The sequence below is a fragment of the Anolis carolinensis genome, chromosome 1 (genome assembly GCF_035594765.1).
Source record: "Anolis carolinensis isolate JA03-04 chromosome 1, rAnoCar3.1.pri, whole genome shotgun sequence".
In the NCBI taxonomy this organism is placed as follows: domain Eukaryota; kingdom Metazoa; phylum Chordata; class Lepidosauria; order Squamata; family Dactyloidae; genus Anolis; species Anolis carolinensis.
In genome coordinates, this window is record NC_085841.1 from 256,431,980 (window position 1) to 256,451,846 (window position 19,867).

At 37.5% G+C, this 19,867-nt stretch overlaps 1 protein-coding gene across 5 annotated transcripts in view; it reads right to left on the minus strand.

Annotated features, from left to right (window-relative positions):
* Positions 1-19,867, minus strand: part of nckap5 (NCK associated protein 5) — an 856,064-nt gene that overhangs the window by 97,827 nt on the left and 738,370 nt on the right. For all 5 annotated transcript variants that reach the window (XM_062975038.1, XM_062975005.1, XM_062974931.1 and 2 more), the window contains one exon: positions 19,605-19,683. In XM_062975038.1, the coding sequence (XP_062831108.1) occupies positions 19,605-19,683 (79 nt within the window). The remainder of the gene's footprint in view (positions 1-19,604; positions 19,684-19,867) is intronic.

Below are 19,867 nucleotides of genomic sequence, written 5' to 3' on the forward strand. Positions count from 1 at the left end.
TTTCAGGGTTTCGAAAATTGAGGCACGCATTAGATCTGACGGCGCATTAACATCACTTCCTGTCTGGTACTTTAACTGGAGATGTCACCAATAGAACATAAGATTTCCAATATATGACACACGTGCTCTACCAATGAGTTAGGAAGCCTCTGAAAATGAATCCATACCTGCACAGTAATCATAGCTATATAGTAATGCAGATCTGACTTGTACTCTAAACTGAGATAAGAAAGAGTATTTAAAACAACAACAAAATAGAAAGACTGCTGCTTTTAAATCAGCAGAAAATCATAACAAAACAGGCTAATTTTACACAGAAATGCTGTGTTCAATACAACTCCAACCCATTTTGAATATGTCCACCAAAATGTTTTTTAAAATATGGGAAATTATTTAAAAATAAATAATCTTTTACTCCCATCTAGAAAGGGAGCCCCTGGAGGCGCAGGGGGTTAAACTTCTGTGCTGCTGAATTTGCTGACCGAAAGGTCGGCAGTTCGAATCTGGGGAACAGGGTGAGCTCCCTCTGTTAGCCCCAGCTTCTGCCCACCTAGCAGTTCAAAAACATGCAAATATGAGTAGATCAATAGGTACCGCTCCAGCAGGAAGGAAACAGCATATCACGTAGTCATGCCAGCCACATGACTTTGGAGGTGTCTACAGACAACACCGACTCTTTGGCTTAGAAATGGAGATGAGAACCAACCCGCAGTCAGAATGAATAGACTTAACGTCAGGGGGAAACGTTTACCTTTTACCTAATCTAGAAAGGAGAAATCATTTGACAGTTTTTGTTCTTTGATGTCTGGATATACACATGCTCTTAAGTATAAAACATTTTTTAAACTTGGATATCTCTGGGGTGTCTCGGGAAACAAGCCTCCCTTAGGAAGTGCTAAAAAATGTGTGATTACATGTAGCATTGTGCCCACATAAATGACTGCTGGAAAACCTGATCTTCTGCCATTCTTCTTATCAAACTATAACACCTCGGAGTAGAGATTTTAAAAAGAAAAGAAGAAAAACCACAGAGCCCACAAAAAGATGGGGAAATTATTCTGTGGTACTGGTTTTGTCTGGCAGTGTTTTCACAGCTGGCAACTTGCTATGTTTGCCTGCAAAGACATTTAGGTATTCTATAGATTTCCTTGGATGGCGTGTGAGGAGATAAAGCAAATATCTGCCCTTTATCTGATCGTGTGAAAAATGAATGGCTCAAATGCAGTAACTGTGATAAGATGATTGCTAAATGATTCTTCTCCATTTCTATCCAAAGGGTTGATGAAAGAAATTAAGAGTGACATTGATAAGTTACATTCTGAAGCGCTCAGGGTTCCTGTTGAAAGACTTTTTCTTCCATTGGGGAAGTGGAAGAAATAAAAAACACATTTGCAGCACATAGTCTCTTTGTTACACAGAGGAGGAACTTTTGCATTATATCTTTTCTTTTCTCCTCTCCTCTTCCTTCCAGCTATATCCTTGCTGTTCTAAAACTAAACGTGTAAGTATTATCGGCTGTCCTTAATCATTCAATCCCATTAATTTTGTTCCATGTTCCTGTTTTGTCTTAATAATTCATTCAAGCACTCACCTAACCTGACTCCAGTTTCCCAAGTCTTTCTAATGTAAATAGTATTTACTCAAATATGTCAGGCTTAATAGAAACATAACAGTATGACACCTGACACATTTAATGCATACAGCTCATTAATCATTTCCTCCCATTCCACGAAATGCACCTAGATTATATGGTATGTTTTTTGAAAAAAAGTTACAAAAAATAAACACTTATTAATTATGGTAGCAATAAATAAATATTCTTACAGACACAGCAGATGTTAGTTAATTCTTAAAACAAATACCTGAATAATACGAATGAGAAAATCACTGTCAGAATTAAGACACATGAACTGCAGGAAAATATTGCTGCATATCAACGACTTTTGGTCCCAATGCATCATTCAATGAGAGGAAGGTGAAATAGAGTGGCTACAAGATGAAGTAACAAATCTTGCCTGGCCATAAATAAATGCAGTAGAAAGAATTCTTAGGAAGACCCTTAGCTGATCAATAACATTCTGGTAATAATCAAGAAGAGTAAGAAGAGAGAAGCATTAAGACAGGAAGTCGCCACCCCCCCCTATTCTCCCCCCTAACTGACCCGTACCTATCATACCTTAGATTCACCCAAACTCCCTTCTCCCTTCCCTTCCCCTTCCTTCCTCCCCATTAGTCCTATCTACATACCCCTCCCTTATCAAAGTCAAAACCTTCTCTTTCCTTCCCTCACTTTCCACCTCCCCTTCCTCCCTCCTTTCCCTTTGTTTCTCCTTTCCCCCCATCCCCAATGTGTTTTGTTTTGTCAAAATTAATAAAAACTATTTTAAAAAAAATCAAGAATTTTGAATTCTCAAAAGCATGTTGTTGTAAAAGGGGGACAGATGCTATTTATGTTCCAAGTATGTTAGTTACATCTCAACTGTACTGAAATCTATGGGACTGAAGAGAATTACAGCAGTCCTTTCTTGAAATTTCATGCAATACCTATTGCCTCCCATTAAGAGCAGACTTATGGCTTACTTGTGCCGGCCATCAAAGTTTCCAGAAGACCAAGTTGCTTTCTATCATATTTTAGGTTGTTATTATCTTTGTTCCTGGTGCCCTAGAAGGGTTTTATCTGGATCCAATCAATGAATAGTGGGTGATGACACCTCAACAATAATTGGGAATCTGCTCAAACTCTGCTCAGAGTTTATGGTTCTTGGATGTTAGACAATGTAATAAATAAAATAGAAATGATAAGATCAGACATACAGTAATTATTTCCAGACTGCCCAAGAAATTATTTTAAAGTTGATCTAAGGAAGTCAGTATTACATACATACATACATACATACATACAAATATATATCTCTATCTCTATCTATCTATCTATCTATCTATCTATCTATCTATCTATCTATCTATCTATCTATCTATCTCTACTTCTCAAACAACCAATTCCTGAATGCCTGTCTTTATGTAGTCAAAATGAAACCATCCATATAAGAGAGATGGGGAGGGATGGGGGAATTAGAGAGAGATTGAGGGTGCTTTCAGACTTCACTTAAACTTGTGCCAAAGCAAGTTTAAGAAACCTACTTAGGCACGCTTTTAGGTCCCTATACCTCTGTCCAAAAAACCACACTTTCCTGAGGGGGTGTCTAGATGCCCTCCTGGTACCTTCCAGGAGGGCACCCAGACACCCTGAAGCCCTCAAAATAAGCCCTTAAAAATTAAAATAACTTACCCAGCCTCCATTGAAGTACTTCTGGAGTCCTCCTGATGTGTAGAAATGATGTGCCAGGAGAGAGGGGAAAGGAGTAATTTTCTTCCTCACCCCTCATCTCCTGGCACATCATTTCTACACACCAGGAGGGCTCCAGGAGTACTTTAATGGTAGCCAGATACGTTGTTTCAATTTTAAGGGCTCCTTTTAGGGGTTTTTTGAGGAGGGGGCAAGTGCCCAAAAAAGAACCGCAAAACCCCAAGATAGCTGAGTGGATTAGGCCCAGGGATCACGTGTCGCAGTCCATGGGACCAATCCACATGGCCCACAGCTGGAAAGACCCGGATCTTATGAAAGATTCAAGTCTTACCAGGTATCAAATTCATTCAGGACAAAACAGGGTTTTCCTGCTTTGTCTCAAATTAATTCAGTTTTACCGGAGAAGCCATTTGGACGCCTTCAGTAAAAGCATAATAGCATGCGTATTTTGGGCCCTGTCTGGATGGGCCCTGAGAAAAGGAAGCAAATCTTGACATAATCCTAAGGAGAAGGGGCAAAACCCACTGCTAAAACGATTAATCATGATTGAAAATGCTGAATGATAACAGAGATTTGTTGATTCAGTTTTAGAAGGAAAAAAAGGGGAAAAAAAAGGGGGGGGGGGTTGGGGGTTGAATTTAGTAACTGGAAACCTGAAAAGGAAGATTATAGATTACGCTGTATAAGAAATTTCACTTGAATGCTTTAATAGCAAATTAATTCTCTGAGTGCCTAAACCTGTGTGACCAAAATGGCATCATTTACACAAGAGCCTTATGGCCATCAACGGGTCTTTGCAGCCTGCTGACGGCCATGGGAGCATTGGGGAGAGAACACCTTCCGTTTTGTGGAATTAAAAAAATAATTTTCTCCTTTATAGTTGAGACAAGATGTCTTGAAACAGAGCATTTCTCAACCCCTCCAAGAGTATATCTGCTTCTACAGTGAGAGTGAGGCACAGTGGCTTGTGGTGGTAGTGGAGGTGGTATCTGCAACGTGTGTAAAAATATTCCTAGCATCTTTTCCTTATATGAACTTAACTAGAAGCATATAGCAAACAGAAAATGACAGCCTAGTTACTCACAAAGATATGATCAACTCATCACTGCACGAGCTTTGTGAGACAGTACTGCTGCTAGAAAAACAGTCACATAACCCAAGAAGAAACCAAGGGACCACAAACAAAATCAGTTCTTAATAGTTTGGTCTCCTTTTATTTAGCAAAAACAAACAGAAATATGTAAAGTTGCTGAGTCCATCAGTGTCACACAAAATACTTATCATACTATTACTGAAAAATACTATATTTGATTTGTTTCAAAGAGACCCAGAAAATACAGTTAATTTTAATTTGTTTTTGTAGAATTATTACATATTTTTAAAAAGTGAATGTTTCAACAATTTATGCATTTACGGAACTGTGCAAAAATTTGTCTTGCAGATCTACAAATTGTCTGTGCAAATCCTTGCCATGCTGTAATAATTTATTTGTTTTTACATTCTTGTTTTGTATGCAGGGATGAAACAAGATTTATATTCTTACCAAACACTCCAGTCAAGACTAAGCAGCCTCAGGGAGTATGGGTACCTTATTAACTCCTGGACAGAAAATGGTGTGTGTGTGTTAGGGAAGAGAAACAATGGGAAGGGCGGGGGCGGGGGGGAGAGAAGAGAATGAGAAAGGGGGAAATGAACTACCCAGGAACAAGGGTACCCTAGTTTCCAGCATTGCAAACACATCTATATATCATTAGCAACTAATTTACAAATATGAGCAAATAAATGTTTGCAACAATTGTATTGCTACGGTGAAATTGATATTTCAGTAGTTTTTCATTAATTTTACACCTATCTATTACTATGACTTTTGGCTTAAACTTCCTTACAGCTTATGATGAAAATATACATTAGGGGAAAAAGCCAACACAAGTGTAGCTTCATAAGATAGAGGTCTTCTCTCTCATAAATGCGAAGGTAACATTACACCATTAAAACATCCTTGAATTTAACCAAGGCCTTTATTGCTTAATAAACAACTGAGTAGGCAGACAAGGATTAAAGAATGACTATTACATTAATTTACTGTACCATCCTTGGCCCATTTAATGTTGCCGTTTAAATGCAAAAGTAATGGGAGAGCTGGACAAGGGTAACTTTATCAACAGCAGAAGTCTTGAAGGAAAATGACACCGGTTCCTTTTTCCCCCATCGAAGTACCTTAAAACAGTGAAATTTCATTCTGAACCTGCTCTTTATAGCCCATAACACTTTATCCCTATTTAAGCATTCTGTAAAGTTATATATGGAACTCTCTTATCTAGACAATCCAATTTCCCCTTAATTATTTCTTCTTCCTTTTTTCACTCGTCCTCCTTTCTTTGGAAGAAACCTAAAGGTGTGGCCTGAAAAATATTATAGTCACTACTCAATATAAAGAACCGTCAATTTCAAGAAGATTTCAAGATCCATTCAATCCAGCTCAACATTTTCACTAAATCAGTGTACCTACAGTCACAAAGGTATATAAAAGAGAGACCTTTCTTTTCTGATCAGATTGCTTTTAAATTAAACTGCACAACCTTTTGCAGGGTTATTCTTGGAAAGCAAAAACCAATGTTACAAGAAAGTGGTTGTAAGGTAGATTACTATCAAGAGCTTAATGGATTGGAGAGCTTGGCAACAAGAGTATTAAAAAAAACCCTTGGCACCCTATACACACACACACACATATGGCTACAAGAATATAAAAGAAACTCTTCACCCCATCTACACAAACACATACATATGTTCCTTGATTAGTTTATTTTATCTTTAGTTCTTCGTGGGCTATAAAAATGTACAAAAACAGTTAATTGAAAGTTTGAGTTTATAAAACCTTCTGGAGTAGATGACATTATGCACAACACAACACTACTCATGTTGGTCTTTCCCACTGATGGAATTTCTAACACATAGCTATACCTTCTAGTTTATGTCATTATGGGCCCTGAATCTGTCACCTTTATAGAATCATAGAGTTGGAAGAGACCTCGTGGGCCATCCAGTCCAACCCCCTGCCAAGAAGCAGAAAATAGCATTCAAGGCACCCCCAACAGATGGCCATCCAGCCTCTGCTTAAAAGCCTCCAAAGGAGCCTCCACCAAAGTCCGGGGCAGAGAGTTCCACTGCTGAACAGCTCTCACAGTGAGGAAGTTCTTCCTAATGTTCAGGTGGAATCTTCTTTCCTGTAGTTTGAAGCCATTGTTGCGCATCCTAGTCCTCAGGGCAACAGAAAACAAGTGTGCTCCCTCCTTCCTATGACTTCCCCTCACATATTTATACATGGCATTGGCTATCATGTCTCCTCTCAGCTTTCTCTTATGCAGGTTAAACATGCCCAGATCTTTCAGCCGTTCCTCGTAGGGCTTATTCTCCAGACCCTTGATCATTTTAGTTGCCCCCTCTGGACACCTTCCAGCTTGTCAACAATTATGATGTCCTTATACAATACACATCAGAAGATAAGTATGCATGGAATAGTGTGGAGGTAATGGAAAGCACCCTTGTATCCTTATTTCTGCAAATGAGAGCAAGAAGAAAGGACTACATCTATCTATCATTACATGAGTGGAATTCTGTTTATGCAAGTAGGTTTTCCCATTCACTCTGGCTCCTAGATCTGATCATGAGTTACACAAAGTCCTCTGGAGTAGATAAAGGGGTACTAGGAAAACCCATCCTATTAACATGGGTATGGTGAGACTTCCGGGTGAGCCATGATGGCGGCAGGTTGGATTTGCTGAGCGCTCTCGGCAAACCAACGCTTCACGATCGGGTAGAGCGGTAGCTCCCCTCTTCTCACGGATCGAGGTGAGAAGGGACGCAAGGCCCAATGCACCCCCGTTGATCCGAACCTTGTGAGGATCCAAGGTGAACGGGTCCGGGGGAGTGCGGGAACGCGGATCGTGTATGCGGCAGCGGGCTTCGCTCCGTACTTACTGCCTGCCGGCTCACATTTTTTTAAAAAAGAAGAAGACCAAGCGTAAGAAGCCAAGTGGCAAGAAGTAAGAAACTTTTCCTCGCTTGCATACCGGGTTCGGGGAGGCTTTGTAAGAACTAAAGCAAGATCCAGAAGCTAAGCCTAATCAAATAAGATATATTGGACTTGAAAAAAAAAAAGAAGGAGGTCTACTGCTTAAGATTGGGAAGACTAAATGCTTCGAAAACTAAGAATAAGAAAAGAAAAGACCATCCTTTTCCCCAACCTTAAGGAACCTTAAGGAACTTAAATCCCAAGCCAATTAGCAACGGCAGTACTTTAATCTTTTCAAAAAACCTTGTAAAAGTTACCTGCATGGCGGTCGTCCTTGAAAGGGGCTGTGTTATGTCTGGAAAACCTTCCGTCTTGTAAACAACTGCATCAGCTGCCCAGACGCAGGCGGAGTCTGTAAAGACTGTGCAGTGAAGAAGGACATCTGGTGGCGAAAGGCGGAAATAACCTCACTAAAGCGGAAAGGCTTATGGTTCACCCCTGAACAGCGTCCGACCCGCAACTTTGCAAGGCAGTGACTCTAATAATATCCTAACAATACTAATACCCAGCTTAAAAAATAGTTGGTGGCTTAACAGCCCAACGGTTCCAAGGACAGTAGCTTTGTAGAGCTTCATAAGGAGCCAGACAACAGAAAACAAACAACAGCAATCCAAGAATCACTAAGCATTAAAAAGACAGCTAACAACAGTAGATTTCCAATATACGAAAGAACCCACTCAGCCATACAGGTCCTTTGCAGAACTCTCATAGAGACGTGGATAAACTGGTAAATTCTTTTGTAAATATGATGGCAGGGGTGAGATCGAAAATGGAAAACAACAAAAACTTAGTAAGAAGACCATCAGTAACATCCACACAGATAGAGGAGGTGAATTTGAGAGATATTTTGAAGGAGATTCAGAATTTGGCAGCTAAACAACAAGAATACCAAATGGAAGTATATATAAAATTGGACAAACAAAATATTCAGCAAAGAGAAATAGGTCAAGAACTTCTGGACATGAGAAAAGAGATAAAAGAAGAAATTGGCTTATTGAAAAAGGAAATGGCGAAAACCAACAAGGAAATTAATGACCTGAAATTAGAAAATACAATGATTATTAAACAACAGAGTTCATTACAAAAAAAGATAGAAGATATTGAACGGAAGAATGAGAAAATTGAGAAAATTAAGAAGATGCAAGAAAAATTAGAGCAGAACGAGAGAGAATTCCAACTAAGACTTCGTAACGTCCAGGAGGAGCCCAGAGAAGACACAAGACTTTTAGTAGTCAAAATATTAGCTAACCTGCTTAACTATTCGGAGGACCATAGGGACAAAGAAATAGACAAAGTCTATAGAATCCAAACAAATTTTTCAAGAAGAAATAAAGTGGCAAGAGACATTATCATTCAATTTGTTAGAAAAAGAATAAGGGATGAAATATTGATGAACAACAGCAGAAATTCAATCTACCATAAAGAACAAAAGATAATAGTGCTAAAAGAATTCTCACAGACAACCTTAAATAAAAGAAGGAAATATTTTTTTTCTTACTGAATTGAAAAAATTAAAAATTAGATTTAGGTGGGAGAGAAATGAGGGTATCATGGTGTCATACAACGATGAGAAAATATGGTTGACCTCAGAAGAAAAGGCGAAAGCCTTTTATGATAAGTATATAAAGGATAACCTGGATTTCCCATCAAGAACATCCTCTCCCTCCTCACTCAAAAGGAAAAAATCGAAAAGAGCAAGACATCATTCAGCCAAGGGCCAAAATGGATCAAAGGTTACCTCCTTTAAAAACACCCAATCCACTAATAAAGTAGAAGAAATGGAGATCGGAGCGATGGTGATAAGAAGAAAGGAAGAAGAGGAAGAGATAACTACTGAGGCGGACCAAGAATCAGATGACGGCGAGGATCCTCCCAAATCTGATGCACCCCAGGAGAGCGATGACAATCAGGAATGAATTAATTCAGAATCTGAGATTTTACTCATGTAACATTAACGGTTTAAATGTTCTAAGTAAGAGAAAAAGGTCTTTTCTCAATTAAGAAAGGAAAAGTATGACTTTGTGACACTCCAGGAGACACACATCTCCTCTAAACATAGTGCCCTCCTGGTAGACAATAAAATTGGAAATGCATATATCTCCGCGGACATGGGGAAAAAGAGAGGGGTGGTGACTTATGTGAACGAAAAATTTACTACAAAATTAGAATTTAAGGATATGGAAGGTAGATATGTTGCAGTGATGTTAGAGATAGATTGTCAAAATATTCTTATTTGTAATTTGTATGCTCCCAATGGATCAAAAAGCCACTTTGTAAAGGAACTAAAAGAAAAAATTTCAAACTCAAAATTTGATCATTTAATTCTGGTAGGGGACTTTAACGGGGTGTTAGATGTAAATTTAGACTCTAGTAAAACCACAAAGAATAAAAAATATGCAAGCTCAAGAGTGCTTCCAACAAATTTTTTAAATTTAAAAAAGGAATTTGACCTTCACGATGCATGGCGGTGCAATAACCCTAACTCTCTTGATTATACTTTCTTTAGTGCGAGGCATAACTCCTGGGCGAGAATAGATATGTTTTGGATCTCAAGCTCTTTAATCACCAAAATTCAAGAAATTAAAATCCATCCCCGAGATAAATCAGACCACTGCCCTCTTACTATGAATTTGAATAAAAAAAGAAACCACTTTAAGTGGAGATTAGATAACAATTTGTTAAAATTGGATGAAGACATTGAGAAAAATAGAAAGCTGATTAAAGAATTTTTTGAGTTAAATGATACTGAAGAAACCACAACACAAACTCTATGGGATGCCTTTAAGGCCGTTACAAGAGGCCATTTAATACAGCAAAAAGCTGAAAAGAATAAAAGAAGATATAAAGAAATGTTTCTAATTAAAAAAGAAATAGACAGGCTAGAATGGAATCTTAAATTAAATCCCCAGAATAAGGATGTCACTCTACAATTGAAAAAATGGAACAGTAAAAAAAACCAGTTAGAATTAGAAACGACGGCTAAACAATTAAAATATATTAAGCAATATAATTTCGAAAATGCAAATAAGCCAGGTCAATGGTTATCAAGGAAAATAAGAAAAAGGAAACAACAACAATACATTACAAAAATAGTAAAAGATGGAAACCCACTCGTAAAAGATGAAAAAATTCTAGAGACTTTCAGAGAATTTTATATTAAGTTATATAAGGAAGAAGAAATTGATCTGGACGAAATATCCCTTTATTTGGGGAGTTTCCAATTACAAAAAATATCCGACCAACAAAGAGAACTATTGAATAAAGAAATCACAATAGAAGAAATTAAAAAAGCATTAAAAATGATGAAAGGGAATAAAGCACCAGGTCCAGATGGCTACTCAATTGCCTTTTTTAAAATATTCCAAAATGAAACTTTACAATATTTGAAGAAAGTTATGAATGAGGTATTGCAGGAAAAAAAAATTCCCGAATCATGGACACAAGCTGAAATAATCACGATCCCTAAAGGTAAAGGTGATAACACAGATATCAGAAATTTTAGACCAATATCCTTATTGAATTCGGATTACAAGATTTTCACTACAATCCTATCAAACAGATTTAAAGAATTTTTGAAAAATTGGATAGGTCCCGAACAAAAAGGTTTCCTCCCAGCTAGAAATTCGAGTGAGAATATTAGATGTATGGTAGATATTATAGAATATTATGAGCACCACCATGAAAAAGAATTAGCCCTACTTTCGGTCGATGCGGAGAAGGCATTCGACAATTTGAACTGGTCATTTTTCAAACTTCTATTTAGAGAGATAAACATCGGTTTCAATTTCTACAACGCAATAGATGCAATCTACAATAATCAAAGTGCAAAGATAATAATAAAGGGCCATCATTCTAAAGAATTCCCCATTGAAAAAGGAGTCAGACAAGGTTGCCCACTCTCACCTCTTATCTTTATTTTTGCCATGGAAATGCTAATTAAGAGTATTAGAAACGATAAAAACCTAAGAGGGACTAGAATAAAAGGTCATGAATACAAAATTCGCGCTTTTGCCGATGATGTTATTTGCATCATAGAGGATCCCAGACAACAAATACATAATTGGATCACAAAAATTAAACAATTTGGTAAACTGGCTGGCTTCAAATTGAACAAAATTAAAACAGAGATGCTTACTAAAAATATTTCCAAAAAGAACCAAATAAAGTTACAGGAAACATCTGGTCTAAAAATATCCCAAAAACTAAAATATTTAGGGATTTGGCTTATTGCAAGAAATTTACATCTATTAGGGAATAACTATATTAAAAAATGGAAGGAAATCCAACAGGATTTAAAACAATGGAATTATCTAAATATTTCTTTGCTGGGGCGAATATCCTTAATTAAAATGTCAATCCTACCCAAATTATTATTCCTATTTCAGAACTTACCAATCATTAGAAACCATAATCTGTTTAGGAAGTGGAATAAAGAACTTTCTAAATTCATTTGGAAATCTAAAAAACCAAGAATAAAATATGTAATATTAACGGATGCAAAAGAAAGGGGTGGATTTGACCTTCCAAACTTGAGTCTTTATTACGAGGCATGCGCTCTGAAATGGGTAAAGGAATGGGCATCTCTTAGGGATGAGAACTTATTAACGCTGGAAAGTTTTGACCTCCGCAGAGGTTGGCACGCCTACCTCTGGTATGGTAAAAGATCTATAGAAAAAAATTTCGGTAACCATTTTGTAAGAGTGGCTCTAATTAGAACTTGGGAGAAATACAAACCTTTTTTTTATACTAAGACACCTCTATGGATTTCACCCTTAGAAGCTGACGTACGTCATATTTTAAACTGGAAGAAATGGCCAAGCTATAAAGACATTCTGAAGAAATCTAATGGTACATACTATCTAAAATCCCAAGAGGAGATAAAAGAGACTTTCAAAAATTGCTCATGGTTCCAATATGCACAAATCAAAGAAAAATTCAACAGTGACTCAAAAATTGGTTTTAGTGATTTAGAAGGCCCATGGGATAAATTACTAAGCTCTAATAAAAAAGAGATATCAAAAAGCTACAATATACTGTTGAGCTGGTCAACAGAAGAAGTGACAGTGAAACAATGTATGACCAGCTGGGCAAGAAATATTGGCCGACCTATCAATTTTTCAGAATGGGAATTAGTTTGGAAGAAGAAAATCAATTACACCTACGCCTGGAACCTAAAAGAAAACTGGTTAAAAATCTTCCACAGATGGCACATGACTCCAAAAAAGTTGCATGCAATGTATAAGAATTACCCAAATAGCTGTTGGAAATGTAAGTCACAGGAGGGATCTTTTTATCATCTATGGTGGTCGTGCCCAAAAATACAGAAATTTTGGACAATTATTCATGATAAAATCCAAAAAATATTAAAGTTCCTTATGAAACCGGAATCCTATCTACTAGGGATCTTAGATACGGCACTAAATTGGGAATTAAATGATGACAAATTATATATACAACAACTGCTGCCAGAATAGTACTGGCCAAAAAATGGAAACTTGAACAGATTCCTAACTTAGATCTTTGGTTAGAGAAGGTGAAAGAAATCAGGGACATGGACCAACTAACTTTTTATATGAAAGAACTAAGAGACAAACCTGTCAAGAGGACAAATTGGGAAAAAGTGGACATGTACCTCAAAACAAAAGTATAAACCAAATTAATAGGAGGACCCGGTCACAAATTATAACTTACTTAAAATGAATTAATTTGAGGAATTGCTGTCTGTATCTATGTACTTCTACTCCCCTTCCCTTCCCCCCCCCACCCCTTATTCCTTCCCTTCCCTTCCCCTTTTCCCCGCCCCTTCACTGCTTCCCCAATGTATTCCTTTCCCCTGTTTTTATCCATAAGTTTGTATGGTTGCATCACAAAAATATTAATAAAAATAATTAAAAAAAACATGGGTATGGTGAAATCTCCAACCCACTAAATTTCCCAGTTGGTCTTCCAGATTCCCTGCCACTCTCATTTCTGATCAATGATCAGATTACCACAAATCACTGAACGAAGATAAAAGATTCAGCCCCTTCCCATCATTCCTGTAGTGATCCCCACCCCCTTAAAAAAAATCTCGATTCCTGCTAAGATCTCATCGTAGTGCAGAATCACTGGGTGACAATTTTGGGTTGGAAAGGGCTAATTCTTCCCCTCTCCCAAAACGCTGCTCCCCCACTGTAATTAGGCTTTTAAAATGCTCCATTGGCAGACATAGTATTTGTAAAAGTGATTTATTCTGACAATATATATATGTATTAGTCAAGAGGTCTGGGAAATTATATTAGGGCACTAGTAGAGTGAGGGTTTAAAGCTGCCCTATAATAATGAGACTTGAAAGAGATGGCACAGTGCACTTGATTGGGAAGTTAAGAGTTAAGACATTTGTTCTAGCCTTCTAGCTGAATAACTTTAGGTATGTTGTATTTTGTGACTCAAGGTTCTCCTAGCCATAAAAGCATCTTTTGAAGGCACAGTGTTTGGAATAATGGCTTATTGAAATGTATTACATTGTCTTCTCAGGGTCTTTTGAAGGAAGTAATCCAAGAAGCTATTAAGATATTTCAATCTATTGGTTCACCAAACACATTTGAACAGAAAAAAGGTGACTGAGAATGCATGTCTGTGAGTGACTAGATATCATGCATGCATGATATTTAACAGCGTCATGGGTATTTAATTGTGATAAAACACTATAGTGAACATCAATTTGAAGTCCATTAGAAGATATTTAACTTGCATATAAGTTCATGTTGTGGACGATTTGCCAGTTCAATCATTTTAGGGTTACAAGAATGAAGAGTACAGTGTTCCCTCACTACTTCGTGCTTCTCTTTTCGCGGATTTGCTGTTTTGCGGTTTTTCAATAAACTCTAAAAGACTATTATAAAGCATTAAAAATTACAATTTACAGCCTAAGGAAGGGAGGAAGGAGAAGCCAAAGGGAGAAAAAAGGAGCCCAAGTGGCAACAGGAGGAGAAGGAGGTGATTTATCAATACACGATTGGTTGATAAAGACTTAAAATAGTGTATAACTACTAAAATAATGTATAAATATTAAAATAAATATAGTGTCCTACTTTGCGGATTTTCACTTATTGCGGGTGGTCCTGGAACCTAACCCCAGCGATAAGTGAGGGAACACTGTACCTATTTCTTGTTCAATCAGATTTCCCTGAAACTGTGCTTATTTTCTTTTATATTCTTATATTCTTACAATTTTAGGATTTTTTTTTAAAAAGAAGCCAAAAAAATCTAAAAACACGTGGGCTCATTCATATGTAAGTATGTGATAACATGATGTAGTTATTTCAGCACTAGATTACAACCCTGGTCATGGAAATTCATTGATCATAGACACTCTCAGCTATAGCCCCCCCTGCCCAATGATTTGAAGGCAGACAACCACAATTTAATACAAGAGACTTAAGAATATACCAATACAATAGACTTAAGAATATAGCTTCTTCACCTGGGAATGTATTAGTGGCCCAGAAGAAAGGTTTTGTGAGTTGGCCGCAAAAAACATTTTCAAATGAGATACAATGAAACCTTGAGTTTAATTCATTCTGTGACCAAGCTCTTAACTCAAGTCACTCTTACCTCGAAGTGAATTTCCCATTGAAATGCTATTAATGCTATTAATCCATTCCAGTCCCCCGACCCCTCCACCATTTTTCTTGTTGCATGTTTCTAAATAAGAAAATGTATTTTATAAATAACCAATAATGTATAAATGCACATTCACATGGAACAATAAAAAAGAAACATCAACTTTAAAATGGTAGAAGCACAAAGTTGTGGCAAGGAAGCACATTTGAGGCAACAAAATGCCTACAGATAATGAATTAAACAAATACCGGTTCTTGAACAAGAAAACATATCATACTACAGGGGAAAGGAACCTTTGGCCTGCCAAAGGTTTTAGGACAACTCCTAGAAGATTCAGCTGGCACAGCTAATATTAAAGGATTAAAAAGTTGCATAACATGTGGAGGAACAAATTTTCTTAACATTTGCTAAGCAATCTCTACATGGCCTGGCTGAATTGATAGAAGAAGCTAACAAGATACACACGCTACACATCACGGCTTAACTTTGGCTATTGTTTCATAGTGTTCACTCTAGAATATGTGAATCAGTATATGAAGAGGAAGGTGACACTGTACATTGTGAAAGGCCTGTTTTTGTTTCCAGTGATCCCTTCTTCCACCAAGATAGAAATTTCAACTTGAACTTTGACACTGCAAAACATTTCATCAAATTTTGAAATATGATAGTTCAACATTGTGTTACAAGAGATATGGTTGCAATTGATACACACACATTTAGACATAAATAGATGCATACTATACATCACAAATTCAGCCAGACCACATCCTCTGGAATAAATTAAACTTACATAATTTTACAACAAATCAAATTCATTCAATAAGTCTTATCTAGTGGGGGAATAAGACTCGATATGTCACAAATGTGTGTGTGTGTGTATAGTTTATAGGCTGTCTTATGCCTCATGGTAATATGGCTGGCTCTTCATATCCATGGGTTCTGCATCCGTGGATTGAACCAATCACAGCTGGTAAATTTTTGAGAAAAAGACTCCAAAAAGCAAATCTTGTTATTGCCATATACTGAGCACTCCTGACTGACATCTAGACATACCCTACAGCACCTTCCCACCATTTCATGCCTTTGAATATAATGGAACTTCAGCATCCACCTGGAACCAAACCCCACTGGATACTAAGATCTCATTGTACATGCATATCAAGAAACCAATCTAAAAGTTCACTTATTTCACAGCATCAGGGAGGGGCAGCATGATTTCATATAACTTATTCTTATCTAAACTCCTGGCTTGAGTGCTGAATCTTCATCAACGGATGGAATCAATGTTGTGAAAGTGCAACTGCACATTGGAAGTTTTGTATGTTCCAAAGAAGACAACCCTGTTAGAGTGGATAATAACACTATGTAACAACACTTTCTGTTCCTGGTTTTAAAATGTTGTTTCCTGTTTAATTGTGCAGGACTTACTTTGAAAGTAGTTGTTATACTCCAGAAATTTCGGTTTTGTGGCTGTTACAAACTACGGTATGCTGATTTGGTTGAGACTCTATGAGATACTCATTGAAAAACTATAGCAAAATGTGTTGCAAGATGTCCCGCAAAAACAAAGTATTTGTGGTTTAATAAACTTTTCTCATGCATTTATGATAGAACCGATCAGGCAATGACATCTATAACTCAGGAACAAAAACTGTGTTACATGGTGTTATAGAACCCAAATGAGGAAAATCATAGTCTTATTTTGAAATACAACTTACTTTTAAAAATAAATGTAAATTTTAAATGTAAATTTCTGCCCCACAAGAGAAATACAATGGCATTTGGTTCATAACAAATAAATAATTCAAAAACTGAGCAAACACTGTTTTACTTAGAAAAGCATGCAGGCATGGCTTCTATTTTGCTAATCAGTATGCAGTTCCTAGAATAACAACTTCACAATGAACTTTCAAGTGCTTTGTCTCTGTATGCATGTGTGTTTAAGGGAAGGAAGGCGAAAGAGAGAAGTGTTTTTTTCTGGGTCAATAGTTTTTTTTTTCTCATTTTTGCCTAATACAGCTATGGTTTCCCACCTACATTACACTGGTTAATATAGTCCATCAGAGACAGAATAATCAATTTATCTCTTGAACACTATTCTGTGCATTTGTTGCCAGAAAACCACTTGAATAAGGCACAGAAATTCCAATACAGCACTATAGCCTATCACACACGGCTTTTCTCTTCTTAGTATAAGAGACTTTTAAAAATGTGACAGTGGTCTACTTGAAATTCATACCAGAGAAGAGCACTCAACAGAGACAATAATGCAGCAAGTGAAAGTTTGTAAAATTTTGTTTAAATATATTGGTCTTTAGGTGATCCTGTAACCTTGATCATCTCAGATTCTTGTTTCATACAGTTCACACAAAAGAGCAGCACAAGTTGCATGTGCATCACATAACACAGTGTTTTGCTATAAACAGAATAAATATTAGAAAAGCCAGACTGTTATATGCTTAACAGCTTTATGACACCTTAGCCACATAGTATCCCTGCAATCAGACAGATGCAACAATACTTGTATATCTTTTTGCTTGCTATACTATACATTTTCTTTTTATTCTTTTGAGGTTAGGATTGACTTTCTGAACTGGAAGTCAGTTACATTTTTCACATCAACAAATGAAAAAACAGACCCCGCTATCTAAAATATGGTTGATAAACAGTTTAACTACATTTTCAGGTCTGTTTATTATATTCAAAACATTGAAATAAGTTTGACTACTTATATCAAACATTATTAATATTTCCATCAAGTCTATGAGAGGATTTTAACACAGTCTCTTGAGAAATGTGAAAATGAATTATCGGTTTAGGAAAAAATTAAACTAAGGGTATTCAATTAAGACTCCCAGAAGCCTTAACCTACTAAATTTCTAAGATTGGTACTGCAAGCACAAAAATGTGTCTCCAATGCCATTCTGAGACTAGAGACAGACTTCATGGAAATGGAAGCTAGGGTGTGGGTAGTCATACTCAACTACTGGCTCAAATTATCCCTTTCTCCCCTTGGCCTTGCCTCACTAACTATGCGGGATGACTTCCAGTCTACATAGAAACAGGCAGTAGCAACTAAAATCTAATCCCTGGGCAGGCATGTAGCCGTGGGGGGTGGGGGGGCCTTGAGGGGCTTCAGCCCCCCCCCCCAATTCTCAGGGTGGTCCGCGAGAAGGCCTTACATTTATTATTTAAACTGTTATGTTTATTCATATCATGATCTGATCACCATGCTCAATATATCCCATATGCATGGGGGTATTGGGATAACAATACAAAAGGTTTGCTAGGGTAGACCCTCTCTCGCTCAGACTCAGCCCCCCCCCCCCCCCCCCCGCAAACCAAAATCCCAGCCCTTCCCGAAACAAAATCCTGGCTACAGGCCTGTCCCTGGGCTTCTCTTCCAGGGTTGCTACTCAGTATGGGATACAACCCAGCCAAAGTGGTCATTGAAGAATGTAGAGACACAGATTACCAATTGGATCTAGCCAGCACCCCAACCTTTATCATCAAAGAAGCTAGTAGGAACCTCACCTGCCCTGTGGCATAATTAACTAATCTAGATGTACCCAACCATAGGAGGGCCTTGACCCTGGCACAATCTCATGCCCTCCCATCAGCTGTACTCGAGGGTTGATATCAGAAGACCCTGTATCCGGAGAGACTGTGCCCCTGTGACTCTGAACACAACTGAACATGCTCCTCGAGAGTCTGTTCTACAGAGACATTCGAACTAGTCTCATCTCACCATTGCTGTATAAACACCCAGGGCACTCAGGACAATTTTACACCCCCCCCCCCCCCCGGTGATTGCCTGGTGATTACTGATAATACAAGTTAACATTGTAATTTATCAGAGAATTGTAACTACAGATATATTTAATGCTCCCACCCCTAGTTTCTTAGGCCTGTGTCTAACTGTAGCCCACCATTCTTATGCTCCCTCCTATTCCCTGAATGTTTTTACCCCTCCCTCCATTTTTATTAGGATCTTGTATTTTAGCTTTTAATATACCTTTGCATTTTAGCATTTAGTCTAGATTTTAACATTTTATGCTTTTATCAGACTGTACCCCACTCTCCGCATATTCGTCTATGACCGAAATAAAGAAAAATTAAATATATTATAGTTGATGGTGAAAGCTCATGGGAGCCATAGTCCAAAACATCTGGAGGGTCATAGTTCTGCACTATTGATTTAAAAAGAGAAATGAAGGAAAGGGTTGTTGTGTGTTTTCCGGGCTGTATGGCCATGTTCCAGAAGTATTCTCTCCTGATGTTTGCCCACATCTATGGCAGGCATCCTCAGAGGTTGCAAAATGGGGAAATAGGAGCTTCAAGGTGGGGATGGTTTTCCCAGAGGAGAGGCACTGTAGGAAAGATTTACTCCCCTTTCTTCATCACCACCTCCAGTCTCCCCCATCTGAGACTGAGATTTGCTAAAATGGGTAGAAACAAATAATCTTATCACAGATCCCACTTTGATTTAATTTGCCCCCCAAAATTTATTGCAATTCAACACACCTAAATATACTTAACTTTGTTGGACCATGCTGTACGTAATGTACAAGGGGAATAGAAGACAAACATTAATACACAGTTCAGCATTCTTGTTTTTACCTATCAAATGGTTTTGACATGTTGAATCAGTGATGGTGTCGTCTTCATCCTCTGGGAAATTTTCTGTTACCACTTTAACCTGTGGTGTACACAAGATAATTAACACTGCTTTCAAATATCGCTTTTGAAAAGCATGGACCAAAAGCCACCATTTCAAAACACATCTTGTTTAACTTGTCCCTGTGTTATCACCATTCTCTATCCACCTTAATGGAACTTTGAAGTCATACATAATGAGACATTAGAGTACAGCTCATCTGGTT